This window comes from Labrus mixtus, chromosome 14, assembly GCF_963584025.1.
Source record: "Labrus mixtus chromosome 14, fLabMix1.1, whole genome shotgun sequence".
NCBI classification, from domain to species: domain Eukaryota; kingdom Metazoa; phylum Chordata; class Actinopteri; order Labriformes; family Labridae; genus Labrus; species Labrus mixtus.
In genome coordinates this window covers 15,862,619-15,875,012 of record NC_083625.1, presented here as the reverse complement: position 1 = coordinate 15,875,012, position 12,394 = coordinate 15,862,619, and the positions used below count along the sequence as shown (strand labels likewise).

General features: G+C 39.8%; 1 protein-coding gene across 1 annotated transcript in view; it reads right to left on the bottom strand.

Annotated features, from left to right (window-relative positions):
- The window catches only part of jade2 (jade family PHD finger 2), a 166,506-nt gene that overhangs the window by 54,939 nt on the left and 99,173 nt on the right, over nt 1-12,394 (bottom strand). The window contains exons 8-10 of the mRNA XM_061055388.1: nt 10,454-10,570; nt 6,272-6,763; nt 4,300-4,464 (exon numbers count right to left, since the gene is read on the bottom strand). Of these exons, the coding sequence (XP_060911371.1) occupies nt 4,300-4,464; nt 6,272-6,763; nt 10,454-10,570 (774 nt within the window). The remainder of the gene's footprint in view (nt 1-4,299; nt 4,465-6,271; nt 6,764-10,453; nt 10,571-12,394) is intronic.

Here is a 12,394-nt window from a genome sequence, read left to right as displayed (position 1 = left end):
TGATGCAATAGAAACAACATGCATGCATCTCAACGGAAAAAAAGGACCCCATGCCTGAACCCATGAAGTTGAAAAAAAAAAAGAAAACAGGCAGATCATTTGCTCACAATGCTGAATGGATCCCAAATATTGTAATGTGGGTTAAAAAATGTATTTCTTACAGGTGGTAAATCTGGTATATGTGCTGGAGAAACACACCTATATTAAATGAGCAGCAGAGAAATAAAAGAGAAGAAGAAGAAGCAGAAGAAGAAGGAGTAGTGCAGGAGGAAGTAAAGTGGCGGAGACAAAAGAAAGCTGGTGTATCGACAGCACCAGTAGCGGTGAGCTGTCAGCACTCACTTGGCCGATACTTGACCAATTGATGATCAATCTTCTCATGGGAGAGCTGCCAGCAGCGGACATAATCAATCCTCCTTCCTCTGTCAGACCTTGGAGTGATGCTAAAGAGGAACCCTGCTTGATTAAAAGCAGCTCGAGACTCAACAACCTGCCATTTCCTCCGTTTAAACTGTCACCCATTGACGTCACCCTCCCCCTGTGGGTCCATCAGTAACAAATGCCAGCCACATTGTTTTACTCTGCAGCTGAGGAATTGCTTTCAGGCTAGAAGAAAATCTACTTTGACAAAAAAAACATAATTCAATGATGATTTAGGATTCTTCTTTCCAAGTTTTGAGAAAATCCAGCAGGCAGTGTTTGACACATTGTCAAAAGGCAAAGGAAGCTTGGCTCACTGTGACTTCATAAAAAATGCAAATGGACAAAACTATCAACACTGCTGATCCCAAAGTGGGAGTGCAACTCATGTCTGAAGACTCTGAAGGGTGTTCGCTATGATTGGTTTAGAAGCGTGTCTGAAGGAAAGGCATGAAACAGACTACTGAATAGTGGGATTTGGTGTATCGTCGAGACTTTTGATCCTTCTTACACTTATATCGTCCTGTCGTACATGCATAGTCTCAAGTCTTTAAGGGGCCAGTCCAAACAAGTCTCAATTCATATTTCTGTGTGAGTCAAGTCTGCTACTAGAGTCCTTATCTCTGATGGGAGTTGGCTTCATTTTTCAACACCGGAGCTTGCTGCTCGGGTACACCCTGGACAGTGTTTTAGTTTTTCAGAGATTTGGCACACTAGCTATCTAGAGGCCTGTAAACATAGTATTCAATGCTTAAGATGGAAAAAGTTAACAAATTGATTTATACTTTGGTATTCTCTTTTTACAAATCACAACACATTTTTTATCTTGTGGAACTTTCAGTTAAAATGTGTGTTGTCTATACAAAAGACTGAAAACTAAAATTAACAAGGATATATATTCAGATATTAAATGGCATGTGGAAAAAAATTGTTCCTTGAAAAACAGCTGTTTTCTAACTGTTCCTTTCTACTGACCATTTCAAATGCTTTACTTTTTATTGATTGGATGAATAGAATCCATCTTGAAGACTTGAAGTGGTATGAAGCACTCAACAACACACACATCAATAATGGGTTGTCAGGAGGGAGAGAGATATGGAGTCCACAGATACACAGCACGGTCAAGAGGGTAGCAAAGCCTACAATAATCAATAAACCCTGACCACTGGAGGCCTCAGTGGTACAGTATGGCTACAGTTACACAAGTCTTCAAGACACCAACACCTCTGCAGAGGCATGTGTCCATTATAGAGAAATGATATAAATCAAAGTGATGTGCACAGCTAGACATATAACCTTATGTACACTAATACATCATATAATGTAGCTCGAGACTTTTATCTTCCCTTATAAAAAAAAGACATTACAAATATTGTGGCACACAGTGCCTTCATCTCCGATCAGCCACATGTTCAGGTCAAAACTAGTATTGCATATTTAAATGAACCCTGAAGGATGCTGGCCAAAGCACGCTGATCTGTTGGTCTAATAATATGCGTTTGGTTTAAGTCTTTTAATATTTTTTTTTGTGCAGAACAGTGGGTCTTTCGCTTGATAAAAAGCAATCTAATTGCCAAAAGGTCGTACTGCTGGGAGACAAATTAAATCAAACCTCAATGCCAAACCAAGGCAACTGAGCTCTTTGAAAATCACTGCAAAGAAATGAAGAAAAGGGTATATAGTAGAGTGAATCGTGTTGATCTTACAGACTGCTGAAAGAAAAGATGTACAAACTGGTTGTTAAGAGGGTTTATGGAGGAAACACAGATACTTTCTGTTAGATTACGTTTCAGAAGTGAGCAAATACCATGTGATGTTTTTAAGATTGTGGTAATGATATAAGACATTTGCCAAAAATCATAGCAGTTTAACCGCCTGTCCTTGGCACTTTAGCGTGTCCCTCTGAACTCGGGTAGCAGTAGATGTTTGGCTGTGGGCTTCACGCTGTCATTCAGATTCTGTGGGCTAGATTGCAGGGTCAGAAAGAGGTTTTGAGAATGGCACTGCACTGAATGCCAATCAACTATCAGAGCGCTAAGAACATGAGCCTAGAGTGAGGTTTTAGGCATTGGACTGCAACTAGTCTGAGAATCTGAGCAAGGAAATTTACTAAATGATTTGCATTCGGCTGCCAAGTATGAGCTGCAATACTGAAGGCAATACTAGGGTCTATCCTTGAAACCTGGTAGTACAGTTAATGTTAAGACTTAAACCCTGTGTGAGGTGCTAGCATTTTCTCAAAGCTGATATTCGTAATATGAATATTGATGCTTCTGATCTTATTCTTTGAGTTGTTCCCTTTCTTTTATTTATCCACTACTTACATGTAGAAATAATAGTAATCCAGAGAAACGTTTCCCATGTTAAAAGGGGAGGTGGGTAACGGTGCAGTAAGAAACAGCTTTGTGCAGAAGCCTGAATGAGCCTAAAAGATTTTAATCTTATCCAGTTACAATGGCTGGTAAGAAGACTTAAAGAAAAGTTGTTGTCAATCAAAACAACCATTTCCAGTTAAACACTGGGGGAAAATTCATCAAACTTTTTATAAGGAAACGAGCAACTCTCTGACTCCAATTTATTTTATGTCCTTACCCTTTCAGCAGTGTCAACAACCACAGAAACTACAGCCCACCTCGTCTTCAATACTTTCTGCCGGCTATGCTATAGACTAGTAATGGCTGACCGGCCATTTTTTTTCACAGTTTGTCCACCAGCTAGTTCATCGGTTGGTGACCAAACTCTGGTTAGGTAGTATCTGAGCAGCACCCAATATGGAGGCTTTGAACTTTACACAACTTTTCATGCAGAAAAAGAGGAAGTTCTTCTGTCTCAACAGTTAAAGATCAACCGCACTGGGACTAAGTAACCACAACCTGAATCACTTTAAGTCCCTGAAAGGTGCTGACCGCTGACCAGTTGAGCTTCACTGTCTGTGACATACCATCAAAGATCTGAGGATAAGACAATTGACCACTGCTCTACTGCCCATAGTGGTCTGTCATTTTTTCCCAAACAAACTAACTCCATTCCTGTAGAGACTCATCATTCATTAAGGATAGTCCAATAATGGAAGCTTAATACTGAAGCACCACTTGAGTTCAGATCAAGCAGATTGTTCCTTCCCAGAAGATCAATATCCAAGAGATTTCAAATCAAACCCTTCCTCTCTATTGGATGCAGTAACAAGGAAATAACAGTGTTTTTTCTCTTTTTCAGTAAGGATATAATTGGTATTGGGCACCTGAGTTATTTAGAAGAAACAAAGACTTCAGTCCAAACTATTCCAACTTTCTAAAGTAGCAGGACAGTAGAATCTCAAGGGACAAACTGTGCGTGTGTTCCTTTTATTCTTTGGGTCACCTGAGACTGAAATTAACGTCCCAAATCCAGTTGCACAAGAACAAAAACATCAAGAGGTCGGCTAAATGCCCTGTAAAGACTTGCCATACATAGGGAATAAACTGTTAAAGTGAACACAGATCTCTGGGGAGACAAAATGATGCTGTGTGGTAGCTATATTTTCAATTAAATATCTAACACTGGACTATCATTCAATCACTTATTATTCAGCCGATTCATTATGCTATCATCTTTCAGGCTATTCATTCATTGGACATTAATATTCATGACAGCCAAAATCAACTTCATATGTAACTGTCAGTAATCTTTTTAATGAACATCCTGGGGTAATTGTAAATTAACCATTAAACGTCAGCCACATTGCCTGGATCCAATATTGAGTGGACATATAACCTGTCTGAAAACACACACACACACACACACACACACACACACACACACACACACACACACACACACACACACACCACACACCACACACACACACACTCACACACACACACACACACACCCACTCACCCTCTCCAGATCTTGTCGTAGGTGTGTGAAGAGTTTGAGTCGTCTGTAGAGGACGTCCTGCTCCTGCTGGGCCAGGTTGTCCACTTCATCCCTCTTTAAGGTCACCAGAGGTCGATTAAAGTTGGCCTTCCTCTTAAGCTTCCAGAACTGATACAAAAAGTCCACCTTGACAAATATTTTTAAAAATTAATGGCTGCAGAGGGCTGCTTATTACATTATTACATTGTCTTTTTTCTGCTGATCATTTTTGACAACTGGTATCCATGGCATAAGAAGAAATAATAAAGAGTCTGTACTGGCTGTGCATATTTCAAATTCTTTTCAAACATATTTCAATACAAAACCAAAGTATTTTAGCGCTTTCAATGCTGTGCGTCCTAAGTGTAAGAACGCCCGCAGTGTCAGCTTTTTTTGTCCCAGCACTTTGAGTATCTAATCCCATTCTTTTTTTTGTCTTTTTTTCTGGGAACAATTTCCAAATATATGCTCCTGCTAATACCAGGACACAGTTCTGTTCCATTGTTTGTAAAAAAAAGATGTCCTTGAATAAGAGGAAGTATAACGCACACAAAGAAATTTGAAACACACTTGTCAGTTGGGACGGGGGGAAATTGAAGTGCTGTGAGAAAACTTTTCGAATCTAGGTTCAATAAGCACTTCATTTAGGACGTGTGAACTGCCAGCGCAACAGTAGACACGGTCCCTTAATGCTGCACTGTCTGGTACTGAATCAAACAAATGATGCTCTTCAAGGAAATGATTCATGCAATATATAAATAACTTTCATTGACATTAATCACTAATCCACCTGAGAGCAACCTTATTTAACAACAGTTAAATTTTTTAAAAGACAGCAATTGTGCTCATCATTTTCATCCCCTGGTATGAAAAGCTTTCAGTTGTAGCCTTCTCGCCTCTTTTGTAAGAAATAAAATACCTCGCCTGCAGCCACAAACCTGTCTGAAAAGTAGAGACCAGTTAATCATCGCACATTCTAAACAAATATGTGTGATTCATCAGACAGTTTTCCTGTGAATAGGGAGCACTTGATTTGATGCAGTGGAGCCAGCACTCTAAATGCAACTCATCAATGCCACATCTGATTGCATTTAATTAGGTGTGAAAGCCAAACTCTTCAATGTGACTAATGTATCATTAACTGAGTGTTCAAAATGCTCCGGAAAAAAAAGACCTTTTCAAGTAAAAAAAAAAAACAAAAAAAACTATTATGTATTAATATTTAAAGGTTCTCTTTTTTTATTTAAACATTTTAGGTCAACATTTACAGTAAGACATTTTCCAGAAGTGCTCCATAGATTTATTGAGTACTGTAACAGGATGCAGTGTGCTCTTTTTTTTTAATTGGTCATTGTTAACCATCAAAGGAAGCTTAAACTCCTTTGAGGGCAGAATTCTTTTCATGGTTTGGAGCAAACTCTAGGGTTTAGATTTTATTGTAATTAATCACGTTTTCTAATCGTTCTAATTACTAACTAATTCTAATTCCATTATTTTGCCTTTGAATGGTTTTTGTTATGCTTTCATTTGGTATTATTGCACTGTCTTAAGCTAAGCCTTGCTGACAGTCTGAGTGACCACAATACAGACATTCTCAAAATAATGCTTCTTTTATTCATATGACTCAATTTAGGCATTGGAATTGAACGTTTCAGCAGGCATTGGCTACATACAGTGAAATCATCCCTGTGAGGAGTAGTGCTTTATCTCTTACCAATTCTTATACTGGAAGATGCAAAAATGTGTCCATTACTCCCAGAGGCTACTTCTCTGATGTAAGCCAATGGTTTCCAAGTTTGGGTTTTAAGAAAGCTGGTTAAACATTATATATTTGAATATTCAGGTTTCTAATGCTGCATGTTAACATTTTGTCCTGAATAAGTTTGAATCCATAGCATAAAAATTGTCATTTTCTGGAAAAGGAGATGTAAAACAAGATTTTTTTTCAACTTACTTGTGGTACAGGCAGTGCCAGGTTTTCAGCCACCTCTCTGGGCTCCACCAGTCGGTAGAACTCATCCTCCAGCTCCTGGAGCTTCTGCTTCCTCTGGCTCACCTTCTCCCTCTCTAGCTGTTCCCGCTCTGCTCGCTCTGACACTGACATCGACACCGGGTACAACATGGGCCTTATCTCAGGGTCACTGCTGCTGTTTAGCTGGTGCTGCTGGTCGAGCCGGGGCTCAGGACTGACTTCAGCAGCCCAATCAGATCCAGCTGGATGGACTCCGTTGGTGGTGGGAGTGGTTGTTTGGTTGCCGTTGGTCACACTGGTCAAACTGGAGGCGACGTTGCTGGTAGTGCTGTTGCCGTTGGCGGAACAGCTGTGCTCCAGGCAAAAGGACTTGAAGCGCACCTCGTCATTCTCTGCCAGGATGGTTCTCATCTCCAGGCCGTGGTCGAAGGCGCATGTCACATGGAAGGCCACAATACAGGAGGGCATGGAGCACTGGCGGGGGAGAGAAAAGAGATGTAGGACAGGAATGAAGGGAAAAAGAATAACGTAAAAATAAAAGTGGAATTTAGAGAATCACCAAGAATGTTTTTTCTTTCTTTCTTTTATTTTTTTGAGTGACTTAACTCTTACGCTCTCTCAGAAAGAAACACATTTCTCTTCAATTCCTCAGACAATTTGTGACAACTATTTGTTTTAAAGTGTCATTCTTGGTCCATTTCTCGTGTTATCAGGGTTCCAATAGATGTGCAGCAAAGCGGATAGACAAGCCAAGTCACAACAAACAGAGTTCACCCATTTGTGCTGACATTTGGTACGTCTATCTCTCTCTTTCTGTGTGTGCGCGTGTGTGAGAGAGTGAGTGTATGTGTTTCTCAGTGCTATCCATTACAGATCATACTAAGAGCCAGCCTCCTGCTGAGTCCCTCCAGGCGTGGTGTGATTTTGTGAGTCAGTGTGTGAGTGAGCTCTTGTGGCTAGGTGCTGTTGTCACTGCGTGCATGTACATTCACATTGAATGTGGTTATTATGGGTAAGTGTGTGTGTGTGTGAGTGTGTAGGTTTGGATTTGTACTTTTCAGAACAGATCAGCGCTGTGACTCTTCTCACAGTGTTGTTCATGAGTATAGTGACAAAACCATCGCAAGGCCACTTTTGTCGAACATTTTAACCAAATAAAGCTCTCCTCCCTCATGTCTCCATGTTTCATCCGGCTTGTTTTTCCTTCTTCTTCTTCATCTTATTAAACAGCAGCCCTCTGCAGCCATGGAAGGGACACATTTGTGTACTTTTAAAAATAATGTAGGAGAGGTTAACCTTAGACTGAAAAATAAGTATGGGTTTGTTGTGTTTTTTTTGTTTTGTTTTTTTTTTTGCACATTATGGCTGTGATAGTTGCAGCGGCTGTGGGTTTGAATCCGATCTTGGCCCTTTGCTGCATGTCATCCCCTACTCTTTTCTCCGAACATTTCCTGTCTCTCTTCAGTTGTCCTATCAAATAAAGGCAAAAAGGCCCCCCCATAAAAAGGTTGAACACAGAGTGGAGCCGGATAGATGTGTTGTTTGGTACCAATTGAGTCACGGCTAAAATCCTCATCTTTAGGCTGCACCTGCTCCGTTCATGCAGGGATTCATTAATGAGTTTGTTTTTCTTGTGCCTAAATCAACTCTGAGATGTTGGTATATAACAGAATGTCTATTTGACTAAAGGCAACTAGGAGAAAAAAAGATGAATTCAATAATGACTTTATCACATTGGCCTTTGTGAGAGAGACCACAGCCATGTTTATCTGTGGTAATCAAAAGTGGAAGAAAGAGAGAATTACATTTCCTCCATTGTTCTTTGACAAACGACAGCAGGATTTCAAGTGGAGTGTGCTTTTTGCTTTTTTTTTTTTACCAAATACAGACAATGAAAACCTTCAAACACAATAAAATAAATTTGACAAGACTACCCACAAGACGGGTTCAAACAAATATACTGAGCTTACACCTGCACTTGGCTGTACACATTTCTTGATAAAGGTATTTCACACTGCAAAGAACTACAAGGTCACTATTAAAAAACGTTCATTAGTTTAATTCTTAGAAACTTTGATAAAAAAAAGCACACTGACAGTAGATCCAGAAACCCCTCTTGACTCAACGTTTAAAATGTGAATATCATTTAATTTTCTACTCTTCTGACTAAGAATATTATTCATATCATTTTATCTTCTTTATTTATCAACTAGTCAGACACTGAGAATTGTTGGTCTCAAAACCAACAACACCTGGAGACCCCTGCTAAGCCATATTAGACAACAACAAAAAGGCCACTGAACAACAGATATTGAGGACTTAAGTCATTTCAAAGCTTTTTTCACACTTCCAAATATCTTTTTTTCAGCAGAACTCAAGACCTTAAAACAACATGCTTTTGGAGTGGAGTGAAATCTTTTCATTTCTTTACTTGTCAAGTGAAGAAATCCTGATGAAATCATGGGGTTTTTCTATTTGACAGCACTGCTAGAGCACGTCTGTGTCAATATTCACCACATATTTTCCTGACAGTGCGAAGTGTTGTTCCATGAGTGCAGAGAGATCCTGACACCTGAGGAATATTGACGATTCGTGCTGCTATATCTGCTGTATCAGATTTTTTTCAAACCTTTGATTATCAAACCTAACATCAAGGATTTTCATGCCCAGTTGGAGTGACCACGGCTTTTCTAAGGGATTGACTGGGTTCATTCTCTGAACATTTTCAATTTATATTGGCTACAGAATAATTTGTATTCACCTGCCATCCTGTGTTAGTGCAAAGAAAATGGAATAAATACCTAAAAAAGGGTTCCATGTTCCTTTGAAAACTGTCATGAAGAATCTTTAATGAGCAGAGTGTGTCACTGGATAACACTTTTTTAACAAAAACGTACAGGCTTGACTGGTTGACCTTCCTATTGCACCTGCAGTTCATACCGGCTCTAATTACTAGTCCCATTATTTAGGTGTGAACACTATTAGACACTTTATCATTATGGGAGAAAATTCAAGTGCAAAGGGACTCAACATGTATCATTAGCCAAACGAAAGCTCATCATCGCCGAATCACCAAAAGATGAAAGTAACTCAGGGCAATTTGGCTTTAAAAAGTGGTCGGCGGGGGTGTCTGATTGGATGTGAGCTATCTGATTAACAGTTCCAAAAGTTAACACAGACAGGCATTACAACTCACACTTTTTGCCTTCAAGTGAGTGACGATGGTGACTGATGAGACTTTTTTTGTTATACAAAAATGCTGAAATTAAGTTCCCTATTTTGAGGCTTTCCTATTCTTCAACTTCTCAACTTTACACAGACAGAAAGCTGATGTTAGCTGCCTCCAGCAAGATACAGGAACTCTCTCCCTGTGAGTGATTCTGTTGAAGGACTCCCTGTTAATCTACAACATCAATACTGTGACAACGAACACCTGCATTGCTGCACAATCTAGCATCTGAGCACACTTTTACACATACACATTAATGTAATTCCAGGCAACATGTGAATACTGTACATACACACAGTGGCACACAGATGAAGTGTAGGACTTTATATATCTACCCCAAGGGCATTTTAAAGCTGAGCAGTTCTCAGGCTAATAGCTGTAAAGTAGGTTCGTGTTCGGGTTCTGTTTGCATACTCGGCAGTACGTTAAAGAGGTAAGGGGATCAAACTGATCCACCTGCAACCGCATGAGGCCTCCAATGATTCATAATAGCTCTACTGTGTGTTTACAGTATGTAGGTTTACTTACAGTATATGTGTTAGTGCACTTTTCAGCATGTAATCTAATCTAATCTTTCTATTTGTGAGGGTAGTGAACTTTGATGATACACTCTCACACACAATGAAATCTTTCAGGAATTTTCTTGTTTCCATGCCAGAAACAAATCTTGTAGTTTATCATTCTCCACAAAGGAAATTGTGTCTTAGCATTCGGATTATTTGAAGTGCTAATCCTATGAGCGCAAGCAAGGTTCAAGGTTAAAATGCAACTAAAATTAGAAATATATACGTATGAGTTTTAAGGGATATTTTCAGCTTAAAACAAGACATACTACATGATTGATTTAGATTCATACAACTTCATTTATACCAAAGGGAAGTTCAGTTTTTACAGTCTATACAGCCAGCATGAAGAGAAGTGATTCTGTGTCGCACCTGTATGCATGTTCCCGTGTGTTCTCGACACAGGCTACAAGACAGAGCCCAGCGGCTGGCGGGGATGTGGGACACCTTGGTAATGGGCTCCATCTTCTCTGGGCAGCCTATACTCACCTACAACAAACACAGAACAGGGAGAAACAAATCCATGTCATACAGAGTACCAACTTTTATGAGAAATCAACAGTGTGAAAATGAATGTGATGCGTTTTGCTTTTTGTTATGACAAGATTTGAACACATCAATATTGACTGAAAACAGTTACATTATTCTTTTCACTAGACAAAAAAAATAATTGGAGACATTTTTCTTGGGACCTTGGATGCTTGTAATGGCCATTAACACCATACAACAAACAATGATTTAATCAAATTTTAAATTGTCAGTGAAAATAGCAGGTGCATTCCAATTTCTTGCTGGAGATCATGATTCATCAGTCTTTTAATTAGAATAAAAACTCAGATTTAACATCAATAAAGTAGCATCTTTATTCAAACCGTCATTAGTCTCTACCAAATACAAAGCCTGTACCATGAATCTGACAGTGTATCCTTGGACCCATAGCAGGGACACCTGTGCTCCTTTGAAAAACATTTTTGTAAAGACCAGAGTGACTGATTCTCTCTTCAGCACTCCTTTGGCCCTCAAACTTGTTCCACCAATGAAAACCACAGAGTCATTGACCTGTGCCAACCAGCCATGCAGAATAGAGTGGAGAGCACTCATCACCAAAGTGCCATTCCTTCCTTCCTTCCTCTGCTGCCTCCCCCCCCCCCCCACCTCCTCCCCGCCCCATTCTACCTCTTTCAAATGAACTTATTCTCATATTTTCAGCTTGCCTCTCCTTCCCCGTCCTTCACGCTCGCATCAACTAGCTGACGACTGATATCCGCAGGTCATGCCCCTCCTTCCCTTCATCTATCAACTCGTCCTTCTATCTATCTGATTTTCTTTTTTTTCTCTGTTCATCTGCTCATTCACTGAATAAGCCCGACATGGCCTCTGCTCTTTCTTTATCATTGATGCTTTTTGTGAAGCGCACTCACTTGGAGTAGGGGTCAATTTTCACTCCATTGAGGACATCAATAGAGAGCGGCATTCAGACAATGATGCCACAGCTGCCACCATCAATGTTCTCGTCTTATATAGAGCGGACGTACAAAGCAATCAACGGCAAAAAGGATTTACAGTTTTTGAATGTTGTGGTTAATATATTGGCTTGTTCTTGACCTTGAAACTCAAACATGCAGCACAAATTGTATCCAGGGAGGAACAAAAACAACACGCTGTTGCATAGGGATATTTCTGCAAGACAAACGTAACAGAAGATGTAACACAGAAAACTGAGGTAAAAAGTAAAGAGAGGAAAATAGAGAAACCTGCTCAGTGTGAGCATCGTTCTTACCCTGCCCACTCGATTTTCACACTATTACCTGCTGCATTCACTCATTGGGCTTACCCAAACTTCATGCCGACTTTTTTAACCAGCCCAGGGGACTGGCAGGAAAGAGTCTGCATAAAGTCAAGGTGAACAGATTTGGTTTGTTTGTGTTCACACATGCACACCTCTTGGAAAATTGTTGGGAAATTTGCATAATGTGAAAGGAGCGTTTTTAAAGTTTTAACAAAAAATATGAAAGTTAGGGCTTTAGTTTTCTATTTGATGAGTGTGTGTGTGTGAGTGTGTGTGAGTGTGCGCTCGCGCGTGCACATGCAGGCCTGAAGTTCATCCTGTCCCAGATGATCAAATTGTAGCCCCAATTACTTCACATTTCAAAGCCTGTTGATGGAAAAACTGACAAAATTTCAATTCACTTCAGTGGAAATGGGGAGCAATCACAGTGTTTAAAGAAAAATCATTTTGAAAGAAGGCCTCCGATTATTTGAGTGTGTTTGTGTGTCTGGTGAGTGTGTGGTGAAAAGCCATTAAAAGAGAGA